General features: G+C 36.4%; 1 protein-coding gene and 1 pseudogene across 1 annotated transcript; both read left to right on the top strand.

Moving 5' to 3' along the window:
- The first annotated feature begins 11,543 nt into the window (after positions 1-11,543).
- On the top strand, positions 11,544-12,503 carry LOC106841986 (olfactory receptor 1J21-like). Its single transcript, XM_014858293.3, has one exon. The coding sequence runs from the start codon at positions 11,544-11,546 to the stop codon at positions 12,501-12,503; it is 960 nt and encodes a 319-aa protein (XP_014713779.3).
- Positions 12,504-18,434: 5,931 nt separating this feature from the next.
- On the top strand, positions 18,435-21,628 carry LOC139046496 (olfactory receptor 1J4-like; annotated as a pseudogene).
- The last annotated feature ends 323 nt before the right edge of the window (positions 21,629-21,951 follow it).

Genomic DNA, 21,951 nt, shown 5'->3' with positions numbered 1-21,951 from the left:
CATTCCCCCACTATTAACTTAGTAATCAATATTATTATTTTATAATTATTTTCTGAGCATTATGTTGAGATTGCTTCTTACTTTCTCTTAAAATTTTTATTGTAGTATAATATACAAAACACGAAATTTACTGTTTTAATCTTTTCAGATATATAATTCAGTGGCATTTAATATATCCATTGCCATCATCTCTTTCAAAGACTCTACAAGGAAATTCTGTGGAACATCAGAGTAACTGAGTACTTTGCAGTTGTGAAAAAATAATGACAAATATATCTATGAATCAATATGGAAGTATTTCCAGGTTACATTGTTAAATAGAAAAAAAAGTGTAAAAAAGCATGTATAGTGTGCTACTTTCTGTGTGAAACTGAAAGGGAAATAAAATATACAAGTATCTTCCCATTTGAGCAAAAAGGAACACAAGCAGTATAAATCAGAAACTAAAGAGATTATTTCCCTACAAAAGGTGGATGTGAATCGGATAGAAAAGATGGGAAGATGAATATATTTATTCATATACTTTTAACTATGTTATCTTTTACCCACTAAAATAAATAAAGAGGGTGAATAATAAAGCAAAATAGAATAAAAGAAAGAAAATACACATAAATATGTTTCAAATTAATCCCATAATTAGAGTAAAGGGGAAAATAAAATAACTAACCCAAGTAATTCTTGAACAAAGAATTTTGTTTATATAATCCCACAATAAAGATGAAAAACTGTAAACAATATGTTTGAGCTGTAATTAGTTTTTCCTTAACAGTGATGAGTTCAAGATTCTGAAATTACTTAACATGTTCAAAGATTTGGCAAATAGTAAAGATATTGTGGAAAAAGAAATAACTGCTCACTATCAGGGTGTCAACAAAAATAATCAATAACCATCCTAGAGTAAAGGAAAGGAGATTTTCATTTGAGCCAAACTGAGGACTATGGCCTGGGAGTTGCAGCCTTCACAAGGGAAAAAAGTTCTCTGGAGAAGAGCAATTCTCAGCACAGGTATATACCCATTCCAAACAAAGATACATACATCAAGCATGACAGGGGTACATCCCTTCAAGGGTTCAAGGAAATATTCATTACAGATTAGCATGTACCCAGTGGGTCAATATAACCCTGGCACGATAAGAAGGGAGCCATTAATTCTTATCTTTAAAAAGTACTGGCATCTTACGAAGGCAGGCATTAATTCTTATCTTCAAAGAGTACATTCATTACCTCAGGGTAATGATTAAAACAGATGACAGTGTATGTTTGACAGGCCATAAGTCAGCCTTCTTTGGTTCAAATAAAATTCAGGCCAAATCAAGCTCAAACCAGAATGGTTTCCCCATATACATTAATATATAAAAATTTCCATACTTCTTCCCCCTTTTGATAATTCATCTTACAATAGAAAGCATTGATGATCAAAATATTGTCCCTAGATACTAGGGTGCTTACTTCCTGCCCTGGGCAAATCATGTCCCTTGGAGCTGGGCTTTACTTCGATTGGCCTGCTCAGTAATCCATACAGGGGGGCAATAGATGAATATGATTGACAATCATAGAGGTACACACTGACAGGGGAAGTAATTTTATATGGTATACATATTTTCAATTAGGTTGAATTGTCATGCAAACATTGTATGTGTGCTTTTGTATGACCTTTTGTGGTTAGAATGTTCATAACATTAATAAAACAGATATAGTAAGAAACCAATGATAATACTTGAAGTAGCTAGTGTGAATTAGGCACAGATTTAGAGACGAGAAGCCAAAGAACCTGTTACAAGTATTTTGGTAACTTTATACTGATTTAAGTATTAATTTCCCTCCTTTGTCCTCTGCTATGTGCGCTGTATGATAAGTTTGGGTAGATTGGTTTAATATAGTAACAAGATCTTCAGTTGTCGCTTGTAATGAGTTTCCAGGCTAGGTTCCATTGAAATTACATTGTGTGGTAGATGTAGTTCTAATTTCCCAAATATTTGATCATCAATATCAATATTTGAATAAGTCTTCATATCTTTGGGAAGTTCTGTTTGACTAGCAAATCTGGTATTACACCATATTGTAGTAAAGTTATGGCAAGAAAATACTTTGATTACAATATTGATCAGAGATTATGACAGAGGTATTTTGTAAACTTTCTCAACAAAATTTCCCATTACCCATATACCATATTTTTGTTTGCATGGGTGTGGTTGCTATAGACCAATTAGAAGAAAATTTGGGTCTCCACCACTGTTTGGTGCATGGCCATAACCTTGTTGGAATTTGCATATTTAAGTTGATATGAGGTTCCAGTAAGACGTATTTGATAATAAGACCTATCTTCCCCCAAAAGGGAGAATTCTGGTAGAATTTAAAGTGATCCTTTGTCCTACTACTTGAACAACATCATAGGTGTAACTTCTTGTAAGTTTAAGTAAGTACTAAAGTCATGATTGAACACTTATGTGAATTACAAGATCCTTAAATTGGGATCTAGGAAAGCTTCTTTATCTTGTTGGTAATATACTTGAGTATAAGACAATAGAGACTCACAGTAGTTGGTTATACTAGCATAAGACAACAAAGGATCAGCAGAATGATATGCACCAACAGACACTGATCTCCCTGTGACCATCCCAAGTGGGATCAATTCATGTTTTCCAAGAAGGGCACTGCAAGCAGTCAGGAAGACCAAAGGCATTTCCTTAGTTCCAGGGAGTCTAGTCTAAAGGTATATAACAAAACGCCAAAGACAATTAACAGGACTAGAATCCAAAATCTACAAAGATTCAACATAACTTTCTCTCAATTTCTCTCATTTTTACCAAAGATAGTCACAATAAAAATAATTTGTTTATATTACAAACTTGGCCTGATAATTTATATACTTGAAAATAAGAATATTCAGTGAGAATTTCTGAATTCTTGATGGACCTGGTAGGGAGAAAAAGTAAAGGTTTCATATTTGTTCACAAAGGTATATCTTACCAAATTGTTGATAGTTTAAGAGAAAAATTTCTTTAAATCTAGAAAAATAAAACATTAGAGCATTCTGCTTGGTTTATGTAGTTCTCTGTAATTAGTATTTGATCTTGATCTTTCATTAGCAGTTTTATATAACCATCAGTTTCTCCATTAGAGTTCTGTAATGTCTTACCTAGTTCAGTTTTATGATCCAAAAATCTACCAGAAACATGATTTCTAGAGTGTCAGAGGCCTTGACATGAATCTTTCTGAAGATGAAACGTTTGCAAAGCTATCAGATTAAAACAATAACTGTCTATAGATGGCAAGAGACATAACAATATAATGGAATTGAGAAGGAAATTTGGTTATCTCTGTGACATAAAATTTTAAGATAATAACCAGAATTATGACTGATAAAGAGGACAGATCAGAATTTTAGGAATGTTATATAACTATTAAAGTACTTACATTAATGACATTTGCTCGCACAATATAACCTGAGAAGGTTTAACATCATCTGTTTGACAATGTTTCTCACACTTTTTAACATGCTAAAGAAGCCTAATTAGTTTAGTATCTCCCTCTTTATAGGAAGAAAGAATACATTCTGTGAGAAGTCTCATGGGCCCCTGGAAATTCTCAAAATCACTTTTAGGTCACAAGAAAGACTTTATTTTGAATTTGAATTTTGGGGAGTTTGTCAAAAATATCAAAAGATTTTAGAACACTTGGTCAAACGGGACCATAGGTCACAGTAAAATAATACTCATTTATCCATTTATCCATGGTGAAAAGTAAAGATTTTTGGCAAATACAGAAATTTAAATAGTAAGAAGAAATACCTTAGTTCTTATGAGTAAAGACTTGATAAAAACAGTGCAGGAAATTTATTTTGATAAAGCATAAAATAATTTTGGATAGACTACTCAAAGGTAAAGAAGAAAATCTTTCATGATCTATTTATCAAGTGCAGACTAAAAGTCCAAGAAAATTATCCTCTTATTTATTTTTTAAGAGTTTTTATTTTTTATTGTGTTTTGTTTTACAACTTATTTTATTTTTTTTATTGCTGTAATACTGGATTATGACATTTATAGCTTTCAGATGTACATTGTAATATATTTCGAATACTGTGTAAATTATGTTATGTTCACCATCCGAAAACTAATTATAGTCTATCACCACACATGTGAGCCTAATCACCCCTTTTGTCTTTCCCTCTCCCCTCTTCCCCTATGGTAACCACCAATAAAATTATCCTTTTAAGTTAAAGAAACCGAAGTCTAATTTTTGTACCAGCTTATTTTTGATATTGCAACTGATTTCTTTATTGAAATTCATTTTCATTGTAGCCAATTTGACCATGCAGTAAACACTTTCATAAAGGTTTCTCTTCCACAAAACTTCTATGAGTTTCTTCTGTAAAGAATGTAAATTCAGAATTTCTTCCATGCCTTTCCTTCATCCTATTGTTTTATTGAGAATATCTCCATTCCTTATACCTTCTTTACCAAAAACATACATCTTACTTTCTTTGCAGACAGAGATGTTTCTGTTACTTTTTACACTAAGATCCTGGTGATTGGCAGACTTATACATATTGTCTAGAAACATGCTTTTTCATAGAAAACTTTTAAGCATGTCACAAAACATATTTATTAATAAACCAAGTATTTTTCTAGTTTCTTTGTAAAAGAACCCAAAGGTAGATAAATCTATGTTTAGTAATTAATGTCTAATATTTTATATTATATGGAAATGCCCTAGACATTTAATAAATTTCCATCATTTAATTTAGCAAAACTGTAAGGTTTCAAGTAATCAAAAGTTTTTAAAGTCATTTTTAAGTACATATACCATAATCAAATTCTTTGAGAAATTATACCATCTGGAGGTAGAAAAATTCACATATATACAACACACATATATAGACATATATAGATACATAGACATAAGCAGAGATCTTAAATAGTTTTTGTTAAAATTTTGCTATGAATCAGATTCAATACAAAACTCACTAATCTATAAAAAGAATAGTTGGATCCAAACTGTGATTCTGGCAGATGGAATAAACTGAGGTTATCTGCTGAGGAATTGATGATAACAGTTCCTGGAGAAGTTAAAAGCTTGTTGAGATAAATAGGGGAGGTTTTTGGGATTGCTGAAAGGGAATGAGTGGCGTCTGAACCACTTCTAACACTGCATTTCCAGTTTTTCAAATATTTGTAAGATAACGACAGTTGATCTCAATGCCTCAGAAATTGGATTGTAACTTAAATGACATCATAGGTTGATCTAGTTGTCCAACTACATCATTCTTAATTTTCTTCATTCTTCCTGGGTAGATAGTTTGTTATAACTTAGGGAAGAAGACATAAAAATTTTCCTATCAGGCTCTGAATATCAACCACCAATTTGGCCAAATACCTGATCATAAGTGGCAAAGGCCTTTCAAATATCTTGTCAAGTTTCAAGCAAGACAAACAGTAAATATTTCTGGCAGTATTAAACAAGTCTATTAATGTTAATTTAGTTTCCCCTTGATTGTTTAAGGGAATAATGTAGCAATTTCCCAGAAATTCTCTCAGAGTCTTGTTAACTGTGGGAGGAACTCATGTGGGGCCCTCCTTCACAAGTAGATATAAGGATGTATATAAAGCCATTAACTTAACAGAGTTTTGTGTAGTCTTTTCTTTTAGGTACCTCTGATATCTTAATTTTTTATTAGTTTTTGCTACAAAACTTTCAATAAGGCTATTTTGGATTTTTGAAGACTTTACTTTTAAGTGCAGTTCTTAAATGATGTTATATAACTGGAACATTCCTTCTAATGTAATTCCCTTGAGGTTGGTGGTAGTTTGGTAGAAGCCTAGCCACAAATGGAGTTCAACTAACATTTCTGTCTAACTATATCAGACCACAAGTGGGGTACCATCCACATTTTTGTCCAACCATGTTTTGGGGCCCTCAACCTGACAGTTATCAAGCAAGTTCTCAGGACAAGGAACAAGCTTTGAAAGAATTTTGTGTTCTTTTAAAATATTTGCAGCTTCTGGGATAATTAGCTTTTGAGTAGGTGTGCCAGAAGGTTGTACTCTTGACTCTTTAGAGATTAAAGATTACCTTTAATCTGTTTGGTCCAAAGTTCTCAAAACTAGTGTTCAAAAAGATGAATTTTTGAACCTGAAAGGAGTCTTGAAGTGGCCACTGTGATTTTAAATTATCCTAGGTTATCTTGATCCAAAGATCCAGCCATATACAACTATCCTCTCCATATTTCTTATACATATATCCATCTGGAGTACCTGAAGGAAGCGTGTTTACTAAAGAGGATTCAGAGTAGGGGTTCCCCATTTTGGCCATCTAAGACTTTAGTTATATTTTATTAGTTTTTCCCATTTTGTTAAGCATTTTGCAAGTAATGACTCCATATGCACTTTACTGAAAGCCACCCAGAGTCCCATCCAAGAGCTTTTTGGCTTTAGAAGCATGGTTTTCTATTGTCTTTTAGTTTCACTTTAATATAAAGCCTGACAACTCATACGGGCAGTTTAGTGGGTCAAAAGTGTATTGCTTGTTTCACTTCCTGAAAGACTGTGAACACTCTCTTAGATGTCTCAGTTTCTCCTGCCATTAGTCTAAAACTACTGTGGGGGATCGGAGCACTGGATGACTAATCTTTATGTGTATGCCCATGGATGAGCTGTCAGTTATTTAATGTGAATGATCATGATGAAGTTGTCTATGGGACCACTGCATATCATGAGGATTGACCTCAGACACTTCCACCAGATTCTCAGTCACCTGAGAATTCCTTGTGGCAGGAACGATCGGAGTTGAACAAGTTAAGTCTCTCATTTTGCTGTCAATTTGTTCAGACTTTATAGGCATAAATCTTTTCAAATTCTTTAAGCCAAATTAAAAGTTCGGTCAACCCAGTTCACTCCATATTTCCCCTAGGTTCCCCTTACCTATGAAAAGTACACTTAAGATATTTAGTACTAAGATGGAAAATACCTCAAATAAAAGTCAGGACTGTCAACTTAAATAAGGAGGTCCAGATTTTGGAAGAACTCACCAAAACAGCTGAAGAGTGCAGTAAAACCGGAGGAGTACAATGGGCCTTTGCTTCTACAAAGTACCAGTTCAAAGTAGGCTCCAGGTGGGTTTCTCTGAACTCCTGTCTGGCTTGCCAAGAAATATCATTGCAAATAATAATCATTATATAGTAAAGAAAAGAAGTGAGTTTTATGAGAGCCAAATCGAGGGGTATAGCCTGGGAGTTGCAGCTTTTGCAATAGAGGAAAGCACTCTGGAGAAGAACAATTTTCAGCACAATTATATACCATTTCAAGACAGACATAAATACGTCAAGCATAACAGGGGTACATTCCTTACATATTATCATGTACACAGTGGGTCAACATGATCCTGGTGTCATAGTAAAGAAGACACTAATTCTTGTCTTTAAAGAGCACTGGATTTGTAAGAAGAGAGGCATTAATTCTTATCCTTAGAGTACATTTTTTAATTAAGGGTAATGAATAAAGCAGATGTACAGTGTATGTTTGACAGGCTGTAAGTCAGGCTTCTTTGGTTCAATTAAAATTCAGGTTAAATCAAGGTCAAACCAGAATGGATTCCCCATGTACTTTAATATATTAAAAATTTATTATCAGGGGAAAGGCACTATGTACATGGAAAAGCAGAGACTACAAAAAAAATCTATGGTGTCAAATTAGAATTGGAGCTATTAAATTAATCCATGGTTTTTAATACATCTATAAATATATTGAAATTTATATATTATATATCTATACTGTTCCCATCCCCCATTCTTTCTGTTCCACTCCTGACCAACTTCTTATGGGTAACAATTTCTTTAGTTTATTAGTTTCTAGTTTCTACTTTCCATTTTTCTTTTATATAATTTCCTAGCTGCATTCTCTGAGATCATTTAGAACCTTTGAAAGCAATGAACACACATAACACCCAATTTGTTCATTACCATTCTCCTCATAAAGGGACCAATGTTACTTAGAAAAATGACTTATTCCAGGCTGAGGCCAGGATATGAGAAGATCATCCAAGAAAATTTTGCTGAGCCTGAAAGTGAAAAGTGTTCCATGAATCATGGGGACATGCAGCCAGCTTGAAAGGGCTCCCACTGGCCAAGCCTGGAATAACTTGATCTTCAAAATGACTAACACCAGGAAAGGATCATGACTCAAATAAATAAGAATCTAAGAGTCCTTAATGATATAAATAAATCAATGAAAAAACAAACAAGTAGGGGCTGAGGGAGAGTTCCTTCTTACAGGACAATACAACAGATAAATGTAGAAAATATGACAGAATTAGAAAGTCATCATTTGGCTATGACGTTTGCAATAATTTTTTCATATAAGAATCACCAATGGATGTTAAATATAGTGGGTGAAATCTTAAAAGTAAAGAAGTTATGGTTACATGGTTTCAAAATATCGTTGGAAATGCAATGGAAAGCCATTCATGTTGGTGAGCATTTCTCCTCTTCCATTTCTAGGGCCAGCTCCAGGTCTCGATCTATTACCAGCTACAGAGCTAGAGCCAGTTACAGTGCCAGTTCCAGCATTAGCACCAGAGCTAGCTCCAGACCTAGAGTCAGATTCAGTACCACCAGCTCTGCTGGTGTCTTAAGTTGGCTTCTGCTGCCATAACAAAATACCATAAACTGGGTGGCTTAGACCGCAGAAATTTATTTTCTCACAGTTATGGAGGCTAGAAGTCCAAGATCAAGGTTCTGGCAGATTTGGTTTTTGGTGAGAGCTCTCTTCCTGGCTTGCAGATGGCCATCTTCTCACTATGTCCTCACACTGCCTTTTCTCGGTGTGTGTGCACAGAAAGAGAGAGCTAGCTCTCTGGTGTTTCTTCTTATAAGCACACTAATTCTATTGAATCAGGGCCCATCAGTATGATCTCATTTAACCTTAATTGTGTTCTTAGAGTTCCCATCTCCAAATACAGTTACACTGGGAGTTAGAGTTTCAGTATATGACTTCTGGAGAGTTGCAATCATCAGTCCATAATGATACACATAGATATAAAGTCTTTAAGCATTTTGTCATGTTGTTGGAGTCTTGCATTCTTTCTCTGAATATTTCATTTCTATAATCCACTGCTATGGCATATAATTGCTCTACAATATTCCTTATGTAAAGATACCATAACTTAGTTGTTGGACTTTTAAATTTTTTTTCTGCTATTATGAACAATGTTGCTATGGATTTTCCTATTTGTGTCTCCAGTTTTACATGTGCAAAACTTCTTTAGGATATATACCTGAGACTGGCATTACACAGTCCAAGTCAACGAACATTTTCAAGTGCAAAATATAATGCCATATCGTTTCTCTATTATAAACGAATAAGACTTCGGACTAACACACATTATTGTAAAAAAAGAGCAACCTCTAACATAAGTTTTCTAACTTATTAATATAAAATGGAACCTCACTGGAGTTTTACATGTCTTTCCTTAATTACTATTGAGTTTGACCATCTTTTTATATGATTATTAGCCCATTTGAGTTTCTTTTCTCTGACATAACTATTAATCTCATTTTGCCTACTTTTCAGTTTTGGTGTGTATGCATATGTAAGTGTATTTTTGTTACTAAATTGTAAGCTATTGCAGGGGGCAGGTTTTGAATAGTCTTTGGAAAGATGATTGTGACTAGAATAGCAGAAGATAAACATGAAGTTCTTCTGGGAAATGGTATCTGGTACCCGGGGAAGTAGTAATGTAGTTTCTTAAATTCAAAGAGCACTTTTTCTCATATTGTTGAATCAAATAAGAAATCTTGAAGAGTCATGGATTTTATTTTTATCTCCACACTTGTAGGAAAAGAGGGAGGTGCCAGTGATGTTCTTCTGGTTTGAGAAGGAAATCTTGTTGACTCGACTTTTAGGAACACAGGCAGGTCAATTGTAGCATTATAATTAGGGCAACAGATTATCAACCATGATCCATAGGATCTGGAATCCATTTCTGAAATCTAAATATCTCACAATACTGGTCATTCAAACAGCAGTTCCAAGTATTAATTGATTTGACACTAAACAGAACAAATTAATAGCACATGAATATTCACACATCTTCATCTCCAATAACACACATGATATTCATCTTCTATTTGGCTTCAAAGAAATGGAGCTGGAGATGTATGCAAAAAATTTGGAATCAGTTTTTGTAAGGGGTTTAATGGAAAGCATTTCTTGAAAAGTTAATCTATGGTATTGTGAAAAACTTGCACCAAGACAATGGCAATTCCATAGTCTTCGGGCAAAAGACCAAGATCTATAGAAACTGTAGTCCATTTCCCAGGTCCATTTGTGGTGATGAGATATAGAGTCCCTCAATCTTTTATTCAGAAAGTGAAAGTATTAGAGTGTTCCTGGTGTTCTTGAAATAGCATGGGGTTCAGAAACAAGAGGCTTCTGTTAACACATTCAGGCTCCAGTTTGGTTTCTTGTGACTCTGACTCAAATTTTCCCCAAGGTCAACAGAGAAAACAAAAAGCTTTGTCAATCACCAAGTTCCTAGTAGCTGCTTTGTGGTTATTATTATCATTCCTTCAAGCATGAACTCTCCTGTTGCTTGCTATCAACCAACAGCTCTTCCCTCAAGGGAACCAAAGGTAATGAGGCAATTATTTCCAGTTTGTCTCTAATTTGGAGGTGGAGGTGGAGTGTTGTCCCCCCCAAAATCCTCTCCATGATTTGTAAAGTTAGAACCCATGCTCATTGCTCAGGAGTTGTAAACAAATGTGTGCCCATATATATATGGGCACACAGAACTCAAGGAATAAGATGAGAATTTGGAAGACAAGCAGACTTTTTTCTCCACGTTCCATGAAAATTCTTTTAGAAACAGTGATGGTAGACTGAAAACATTAAGGAGTGGGAAAGAATTTTCTTAAATGAAGGACTGAAGGCTACGTTACAAGGTATGTCACTAGATCTTTTATGTTGTTGACATAGATTCTTGTCCTTAATCCTTTTGCTTTGATCAGTTACATATGTTTCCTCCAAGTCTCCAATTTCTGACTTCTGGAAGATCCAGAGCAGCTCACTGGGTTATCTTCCTTGATCCAACCTATGGAAATAAAACATTAGCTAAAAATTTGTGAGGGGCGTGAGGAAGGTTAAGAAAGGCCAACAGACCAACTGGAGAGTCTCTGCTAGAATTTCTAATAACTGGTTACTGACTTAGCCTTGAACCACAATTTCCTAATCTCACATTTCTGTCATGAATTTCTGGACTCCTCAAGTTTGAATCTGATCTGATCTCATGATCGTTCTGATGTTTCATGGTTTCTTCAAAAGAGATTCTTTTGGTTCCTAGGTGGATGTGTAATAATCTGATGTCAGATCAGGTTTTTAATGGGATTTTAGCCCATTAGTGGGACAAAAAGACTGAGCTATTCAGGTTAAAATTTCTGTACCGACTAATTCAGAACCATGTTTCCATTTTGTGATAGTCACAATGATTTCCCAGTCTTTCACATTTCCATCTCTCATTTTTTTTTCTTATCTCTGGCAAAAGAGAAGAACATGAGGAGGGATAATCAGAGCAGTGTGTCTGAATTCATCCTCCTGGGGCTCCCCATCTGGACAGAGAACCAAGGCATATACTATACTCTTTTTTTGGTCATGTATCTGATCACGGTGCTGGGGAACCTGCTTATCATTCTGCTCATCAGGCTGGACTCTTGCCTCCACATTCCCATGTACTTCTTCCTCAGCCACTTGGCCTTCACTGATATCTCTTTCTCATCGGTCACAACTCCAAAGATGCTCATAAATATGCAGACACAGAGTCAGTCCATCTCATATGCTGGGTGCATTTCCCAGGTGTGCTTCTTCTTGTTTTTTGGGGGTTTTGACAGCTTCCTTCTCACATCAATGGCCTATGACAGGTATGTGGCCATCTGTCACCCTCTCCACTATACAACCATCATGAGTCAAAACATTTGTTTTCTGCTAGTGACTGTGTCTTGTGTCCTATCCTGCACCGGTACACTTTTGCACACCCTCCTCCTGGTCCGTCTCTCTTTCTGTGGAGACAACACTCTCCCCCACTTCTTTTGTGACCTCTCCACCTTACTTAAGCTGTCCAGTTCAGATACAACAGTCAATAAATTGGTTATCCTCATCGTAGGAACTGTGGTCCTTACCCTGCCATTCATATGTATCCTGGTCTCTTATGGCCACATTGGTGGCACCATTCTTAGAGTCCCCTCTACTAAGGGGATCTGCAAAGCCTTGTCCACATGTGGCTCTCACCTCTCTGTGGTGTCTTTATACTATGGAGCCATTATTGGACTGTACTTTTTCCCCTCATCCAATAACTCCAATGACAAAGATGTCATTGTGTCTTTATTGTACACTCTGGTGACTCCCATGCTAAATCCCTTTATCTACAGTCTGAGGAATCGAGATATGAAAGGAGCTCTGGGAAATATACTCAGTAGAGGAAAATTTCACCATTATGAGCATCATTTTTCCTATTAATTGGATATAAGACCTGCTCCATCCTGCACATGCAACGTGAGCATCCTTTCCTCTCTGAAAAGCTGCAATTTGGTGAATCTTGGTGCAGCATTCTTTCTTCATTCCCTGTTTTATTTTGTACTTCATTTTCTTTTCTGTTTAGTTTTTGTTCATTTTAAGGAGTCATCAGAAGAGTTTATTAAAAACATACCTACGAAACTATCCTTTCCTAAATAATTTTTCTTTTTCACATAGTATCCCTTGTCCTACAAGCATTTAAAATTTTTATGCAGTTACAGCTTTCAGTCTTTTTATTTTATTTTTTGTTATAGTTTACAAATTTTGTACAGCCAAGCTTATCCTTTGTCAAGATAACAAAAATATTCCTCTGGCAGTTTTACGATTTTATTTTTGTGTTTAATTTTGTAATACACTTGATATTTATTTTTATGAATGACATTAATTAGATATTGAGTTTTATTTTTGTTTCTAACTTCTTATCGATTGTCCAAATTATGTTTCAGGTTTCTTTATAGAGTTATGGTAACATGGTATGTCACTTCTTTTCCCCTCTATATTGAGTGGACCTGGCCATGAATTGAAATGAGATGGTTTTCTGTACTAGGCCAGGAAAACTGTGCAGACAGGACTGGTGGTGAACTCAACCTTGACTGCAGCCCTCTGTGTCCTTGGATGGCCAACTGGGTGTGAAGCATGGTAGAGAGAGCAGAGATTTTAAAGTGGCTCTCCAAGTGGTGATGTGAGTATGGGTGATCAGTCTAATCTGATGAGGGAGGTTGAGCCTTTCAGAGCATGGCACTAATAATGTATAGGCAGAATATCTAGAAATCTAGACAACCTGAATTGAACTCAGGAAGGATTTAGTATAGTTTAATCCAAACGTATCTCAATTTTTAAAAACAATACCTCCCTTCCCTAAGGACATAAATATAGTGTCCTATGTTTCCATCTGAAATGGTAAAGTTTGTCTTCAGTCCTGAGAAATTGCCTCTGCTCAAGGCAAATGTAGCTAACTTCATTGCTGTAAGCTGATACCTGTGACAAATCATTATTTAATTTAATCCTAGCAATTGCTATAAAGGAAGGAATTCATATTAAGAGAAACTTAGTAAGTTGCCCAGTGCCACTAAACTAGCAATATTTACTGGAGGTAGGACTCAAACTACTCTACGTGTGTGGTTTAATACTGAGTCCTTGGCATCATTTGAATATTTTTCAAAATTGAGTAATATTTTTACCCATTTTGCTACAAATTTTATTTAAAGTTTAAAAATATTGAAATAGCAAAAAAGGAAGATATATACCATATATACAGTTTAAACACACATGTATATAGTTTGCTGCATGTGTGGGTATAAATATATGTTTATGGGTTTGTATATATGTAACATCTAATCACACTTTAAAGAATAATATTAAAAGGAATACTCACTTAACAATCTCCAGGCTCAACCAGTAGAAAACTAACAATATTGTTCAGCCCCTTGTGTCTCCTCCTCAACTGTATCTTCCTCTCCTCTTGAAATACCCAGTATCTGTAACATTTTCAATATTCCTTTACTTTTCTTTAAAATTTTAACACTTCTGTGTTGATCCTTCAATTTTTCATGCTCTAGAGCTGCATATAAATGGAATAATGCTACATTTATTCTTCTAGGCTTTGCTTTTGCTGTCCAATACTGTCCTTGTGAAATTCATCCACATTGTATAATGTTTCACTGTGAGTCTGCTACAAACTTGTCTGTTGTAGCTTCCATGGCTATTTTGTTTGTTTTCAGCATTTTACTATCACAAACAACGCTGCTGCAAACATTCTTGTACGTCATCTAGTGCATATATGCAAGAGTTTCTTTAAATTCTGTACCCAGAAGAAGAATTACTGGATTTTAGACATGTGTATGTTCAACTTAACTATCACTGCTAAGCTCTTCTCTAAAATAGTTGTATCAAGAAGCCACAGTGAAAAGACTACACACTGTATGATGTCAACAATATGACATGCTGGAGAAGGCAAACTGTAGAGACAGTAAAAAGATCAGTGGCTACCAGAAGTTCAGGTTTGAGGGGGAGAAGAATAAATAGGTAGAACAAAGGGGATTTTTAACAAAGGGCAATGAAACTATTCTGTATGATGCTGTAACAGTGGATACCTGTCATTATGTATTTTACACAAACAAAAAAACATGTACAACATAAAAGAGTGAATTCTAATGCCAACTATGGGCGTTAGTTAATAATATATCAATGTTAGTTTAATCCTAACAAGTGTACCACACTGATGCAAGATGTTAATAATAGGGGAACAGGGTACGGATGGAGGAGAAGAATATGGACACTTTCTGCTCAATTTTTCTGTAAACCCAAAACTACTCTGAGAAATAAAGTCTATTATTACTATTATTATTTTATTTTTGGTGAGGAAGTTTGGCCCTGAGCCAGCATCTGTTGCCAATCTTCCTCTTTTTGCTTGAGGAATCTTGTTGCTGAGCTGACGTCTGTACCAATCTTCTTCTATTTTTTATGTGGGACATCGTCACAGCATGGCTTGTTGAATGGTATGTAGGTCCACACTGGGGATCTGAACTCACAAACCCCTGACCATGAAATGGAGCTTACAAACTTAGCCACTATATCACTGGGCCAGCCACTAAAGTCTATTAATTTTCTAAAGTTTTACTAATTCAAATCTCCATCACCTCAGTATGAGAGTGCCTACGAGTATGAGAGTTACTTTGCTTCTTCAACGACACTTGGTATTAAGAGATTTCTTAATTTTTACAATTATGGCGAACAGAAAATTGTATCTCATGGTGGTTTTACTTTCTATTTCCCTTATTACTGACGAAGTAGAGCATCTTAGCCTATGCTTAATGGACATTTGTGGCAGAGATGGCTGGCTGTCCACCAAAATTTCATGACCTCCTTCCCACATGTGAAGATGTCACTGGGAGGCAGCTGCCACATTTTCTACTAATCTAGGTGCAGGTACATCGCATGTTCTGCCCAGTGGAAGAGAATGTGTCTCATTTCCTGGCCAGAATTTTAAAGAAGAATATGTGTCTTCTCCTCTATTGTCTGGAAGCAAATTACCTGCTGCCCTGAAAGACAAGTGAACCGGGTCCCTGAATTTTCACACAGTGAAATGTCATCAACCTACTAGAAGACCCACACTGGACTATTAGAGCAGCCATCACTATCCTTATTGATGCAAATTTTGTTTTGTGAAATAAATTGTTGTTTCTTTTCCCTGCTTTTTTATTGGTTTTATTCTTTTTATTTATTATACTGTAAGACAGACTTCATATAACCTGGAGACAAATCCTTTGTCAGTTGTATATATTGCAAATGCTTTCCATTATTGTAAGCTTATTACTTTTTTTTTTTTTACTATCTATGCCTTAATTTTAATGTGATTAAAGATATTAATGCATTATTTTATTATTTATATTCTTGACTTAAGCATTCTTCCTTGAGAAAGTCACCTTGAAAGTGGCAACCATTTTGTTTTATAGACAACAAGGAAAGGATGTGACATTAGGAAAAGTGCAGGGGCTGAGGAAGTGTATTCTTCCCACTATGTTACATGCCTGAATTAACTATAACCTCAAGCAGGACAGTGCTTTCTGCCAGAGAGCTCTCAAGAATTTCAGGAAGTAAACCAGGATGTTTGAGGATGAATGAAAATCTGTGGTTTCAAGATACGTGTCTGGATGGTAATGTAAATATTAATGATAACAATAAAATTCTAATAATAGCAATTCATTAGTCATATGTTTATTGTGTTATTAATATTGGCTAGCTGCTGTGACATGCACTTTATATCATATCAGCCTAACAGGACGACAAAAAAGGCATTGTTCTCATTTAACCAGACAGAAACTAGGGCTTAGAGAGTATAAGTAATTTGCCTAGAATCATTCAGCATGAAAATGATGGGCATATCATTCAAATTCAGATTTATTTGATTTCAAACCCATGTTCCTAACTACCATGCTATATTGCCTCCAGCAGAGCATAATTTGACAAAAAAGAGATGTCTGAATATGTGCTCTTCATTAGAGAGGAAAAGCTGGGATCTAATTTCCCCAAATCCTTTGGATGGATGTATTGGCTCAGTTCTTAATCAGATGATCAGAAGTGAATAGAGCGACTAGGATACCAGCTACCTGGTTTTCAAATATAGCTACTCATAAAGTGAATTGCTCAGGGACCCAGGAAAAAGGCAGGTCAGACTCTGGTCAATGATTTTGATGGACTACCTAGTTTCTGTCAATAAGGGAATGTTTAAGGCAACTATGTTACACATTCATTGGAAGTAACATCATGTAGCCAATAAAATGAGTGCATGAAAAGCATATGATATAATTTTTGAAGGGACATAATAGAAATTTATATATAGGCATCTTTAAAAGTATTTGCAAAAACAATGCAGATTATATTATTATTTACCATTACTATTAAACCTGGAAGGTTTTGCTCACAGCTTGGATGCATGCCAGATATGCAGCAAAACTGAGGAAGAGATACCATTTTCCTAGAGAGGAATTTACAAACCCCAAGGAATTATAATCATTTTGTCCATCTATGTTATTTGAGATGCTACAATAAAATTATAAAAGTGCTTGGCACAACGATAAATGTTTGCAAGATTTTGCAGCAGAACATTCACACACACGCACACACACATACACATTTACTGCCGAGTGAAGTCTATAAGCACTGCTGTTACCAAGCTCAGGAGTGATAAATTCAAGTACTTTCAGCTCTAGGATATGAAATAATTTGACGTTAGATCTGGGACAGGGGAAAATGTCACAAGCTCAACCCCAAAGTGAGGAGGAGGTATGCTTGATCTTTTTAACCAGATCTAGGCAACAACAAAGGTATCCATTTTTACCAACCAGGCTGAGGAACCCAGGCTATGAAGGCCACAGATTTCTGGTAAGGGGGCAATATGTGAGTAATTACTTCAGTCCCCTTAACCGTTCCCAGGGGAATATGTTTTTGTCAGATACTAAATATAGTCAACACCTTTGGGGATACAAATGATGATTTTTATTATTTGCATATCCATTTACTTATTTAAAAAATTCCCTAAATCTAAACATTAATAAAGATAATAATGGTTACAAATAATAAAGATTTTGCTAAATCCGAGATCTCATTTAATCCTTCTAATAATTCTTGAAGTAGATAGTATTTTTCCAAGTTTATTGCATTTGAGAGTAGCTCAAAAGAAAATAGCCAAAGGAGGATTCAAAGCCAAACACCTTAGCTTCAAACCTAAAGCCTAGTTCCATTGCACCATGATGCCTCCCTTGTAATAGCAGGTTCTGTATCATATGGACTTCTTCCTTCCCACAGTCAATCTGGAAGTAGGAAGAGAGTTGCTGCTAATCTAAGGGAAACAGAAAAAATTATCAAGGAATAGTTTGGCTTCTGTTTCTCTGAAACAGAGACTTTTCTCTTCCTACAGAAACATCTGAATGCCTGCAACATAAGCATTTCTATATGGGTATAGAAGAGAGAGAATCAGAAAGATGATTTTGACATGGAGGAGAAGAGAGAATAAAAAAGACTGAATGAGAGAGAGAGAGAGGAGGAATAGAAACATGAGGTAATGGAAGAATGCAGACACAGAGACAGAGAGAGTAAGAACTGAGAGGGAAGAAGGAGAAAATGAGAGAGAAAAAGATAAAGTAAAGTAAAGTAAAGTAAAGGAGTAGACAAGAAGAAAGAGGCAAAAAGAGAGAAAAGTGACCCAAGAGACGAAGACAGAGATACAGCGAGGTAGAGTCTTTCAGGAAGAATTTCTACATGTTTTGGATCTTGACATAGAAAACCAGATCTGGACAACTCAGAATTTAAGCATTCCAAAACTGTTTAGGCGGTTAAGCCAGGAGTTTTGGGAAGGCCTATTACACTTGCAAAATGTCTCCTGCCCTGGCTATAGAAATGCTCCAGAGTACCAACTATCAGAATGTTTTCCTCCTGTCCCTGTTTATTCAGGACAACATTCTAGTACAGGGCCTTTCCATGGTAGGTGTTGAATGTCCAGTTGCTGAATGAGTGCATGTGCTTTCTCAGCACAAATGTCCCTCCAAAGGGTCACTTATTTAGTCCCTAATTTCTGAGTGTATAGGATTGTTCAGATCATTTCTGACCTCTGAAGCGATATGAGGAGAAGTAAAGTTGAGAAGGATACTTTCATTGAAGCGTCATGTGCTTCAGATGTAGGAGGTTAGGATCAGGGTAAACAATGTCATTTCTTACATTTTCTAGAATACATGCTTTGAGCTCAGATTCATGGAAGTAGGACTTCATTATTCACAGAAGCCACTGCAATTACCTTCCTGCCCTTGGCTTGGAGTTATGGTAGGAGCCTAATGATGAATTGGCACATCACTACCTGGTAATTCATCCAGCTTATCCCTAAATACAGGATGGGGAATGGACACTACATTCAGTTGCTGGATAACAGAATCTAAGCTGATTCGTGAGAAGAAGCCCCTCTCCTGAATTTCATCTTCAGTTTCCCTTCCAGGTAAACAACGCCCATCTGTTTCTCACTTGCCTGAATGAAAATTCTAGCAGTAAAATGATGATTTCCCCACTGTGTTCACGTTTCCTATGTTGCTGCTCCTGGTTTGCCATCCTGATTTTTGCCAATAATTTCTAATCTCAATTCCACATCTTTGTCCAAGATACCAAAACTGAGTTCAGCAAAGGAAAGGATATGAATAATTTTCTCCTGTATATAAAAGATTGTAAATTCCTCTACTCCCTCTCTGGGTAGAATCGCATTTTGTCTTTAATTGTGGTAGGAGAGGAACCAACATTTATTGAGCATTATGCAAGAAATGTTATGTGGAGCTGTGCACGTCATCTCATTTTGTCTTTACAATAAAATTATGGGGTACAAATATTTGTTTAATAATTCTCATCTTTCTGAGATTTGCAAGGTTAAGAAGTCTGCTATGGGACAACAATGCCATAATCAAACTATGATTATGAGCCAAGCCTGTCTTATTCTAAAACCTGTGGATTTTCCCCCACAGTCTCACATTGTCTCCCAAGAGAGGAGAGAGTTGAGAATGCTTCACTATTTTTTTTTTTAAGATTGGCACCTGAGCTAATATCTTTTGCCAATCTTCTTTTTTCTTCTTCTCCCCAAAGCCCCCCAGTATTTAGTTGTATATTCTGGTTGCAGGTCCTTCTGGTTGTGTTATGTGGGATGCCACCTCAGCATCTTTAAGTGATAATAAGGTTGATGTACTTCATCTTAAGGACAGTGGAAATCCTTTGAGAGTTTTTAAACAGGTGAAGTCATTTAGGTTTTAGAAAGAAGTACCAGGGCCGGCCCAGTGGCGCAGCAAAGTATGCATGTTCTGCTTTGGCAGCCCGGGGTTCGCTTGTTCAGATCCTGGGTGCGGACATTGCACCGCTTGGCAAGCCATGCTGTGGTAAGCGTCCCATATATAAAGTAGAGGAAGATGGGCATGGATGTTAGCTCAGGGCCAGTCTTCCTCAGCAAAAAGAGGAGCATTGGCAGCAGGTAGCTCGGGGTTAATCTTCCTGAAAAAAAAAAAAAGCACAAGTTTTTAAAAAAAATCTGTTTTTGCCTGCAAGAGGGAGAATGGATTAACATAATCCAGCATTTCTTAAGGACCCCTCACTGAATTGAAATAAAATGTATGTATAGTGATGTGTGTCCTTTAATGAATACAATACCATTCTTTGCATCCTTTTATTTCAAAAGTCTGCCTCCCATCTGAAATTTAACAATGGGTGTTGAATTTAAAGCTTCTAAAGGTTACTGTGCCCTGGCTGATGATTTGGAATACTCACTACAGAGCATTTGTGGGACAATAACATCACTGAGATATCATATTCCATGGTCTAGTCCTCAGTGCCACAGATGAAAGAATTCTATTTTATCAGTGAACCAAGAAAAGCTTCCTCTTACTAACATTCCCTCACTGACAATTTTTCAGAATTCCTTTATGTGCCAACATACAAGGAACACATGAGAAACATATGAGGATAGGTTTCCCACTTCCCAAAATAAAACATACCTATTTTTCATATGACATCTACAAACTGATTATTTCAGAGTCCTTAATATTCTCAATTGTTCTTCATTGCCAGGAGAGGAAAGAGTATTATGAGGCTGGAGAAGCAGAGAAGCATGTTTGAGTTCCTCCTCCTGGGGTTCCCCATCCTGCCATAGCAGGAAGGCATGTTCTTTGCCCTGTTCCTGGGCGTGTACCTGAGCATAGTGTTGGGGGAAACTGCTCATCAACCTGCTCATCATCCTGCTCATCAGGCTGGGCTCTCACCTCCACATCCCCATGCACTTCTTCCTCAGTCACTTGGCCTTCACTGATGTCTTTTTCTCATCTGTCACTGTCCCAAAAATATTGATGGACATGCACAGTGATTGCAAGTCTATCCCCTTCACAGGGAGCACTTCCCAGATGTATTGTTTTCATAGTGTTTGGTTGTGTTATCATATTACTCTTGGTGTACTAGCATATGACAGGTATGTGGTCATCTGTCACTCACTGCACTACACAACCATCATGAGGCAGGAGCTGTGTGTCTCATTAGTAGTTACGTCCTGGTTCTTCTGTTGTGTGCATGCCCTGTTGCACACCCTCCTCTTGGTCCAACTGTCCTTTGCTGACAATACCATCCCCCACTTCTTCCATGACTTCACTGCACTCCAGAAGAACTGCTCAGACATCTCCCTCAATGAGCTGGTCATTTTCACCAAGGGAGGAATGCTTTTCATTCTGCCTTTGAGCTGTGCCTCAGGCTCTTGCATCTGTATAGTGACCACCATCCTAAGGGTCCCTTACCAAAAGACTCTTCAAAACCTTTTAAACTTGTGACTCCATCTCTTTGTGGTGTCTTTATATTATATAACAACTGCAAGTGTTTACTTTTTCTCCTCATCATCCATCTCCAATAATAAAGACATAACTGCTTCTATGATGTGTACGGTAGTCGCCTGCACGTTGAACCCCTTCAACTACAGCTTGAGGAAGAGAGATGTGAAACCTGCTTTAGAAATATGTGTTAATAGTGTTAAGTTCATTAGTTCCCAATCATTCAGTCTATAAGAATTACACGTTCAAATGAACAAGTTAACTATTAAACCTGAGGAAGCATTCTGAGTGTCCAGTTGAGTCTGTGCTCACATAAGTACAGGGAGGCTGGTCTTTCCCATATGCCTCTCTGCTGACATATACAAGTTCTCATGACCCAGATTGACTTCAATGATTCTGACATTTTCTTAGCACTTTTTAGAGTACATGATACTGTATTCCATCATGCATAAGGCTTCATAAAGGGAGAGGGGAAGTGAGGATGCCAACTGTCAGGAGTGAGAAAGGAAGCTTTTCCAGTTCCGCCATCTCCAAGAGCATTCTGCCTTTCTTCCTTT

The sequence above is a fragment of the Equus asinus genome, chromosome 10 (genome assembly GCF_041296235.1).
Source record: "Equus asinus isolate D_3611 breed Donkey chromosome 10, EquAss-T2T_v2, whole genome shotgun sequence".
Taxonomy (NCBI): Eukaryota; Metazoa; Chordata; class Mammalia; order Perissodactyla; family Equidae; genus Equus; species Equus asinus.
The sequence above is the reverse complement of the archived record's forward strand: the minus strand, read 5'-3'. Positions and strand labels throughout refer to the sequence as shown.

What these genes read in the sequence shown, in the direction of transcription:
- LOC106841986 (XM_014858293.3), top strand. Translation starts at nt 11,544, where the DNA reads ATGAGGAGGGATAATCAGAGCAGTGTGTCTGAATTCATCCTCCTGGGG.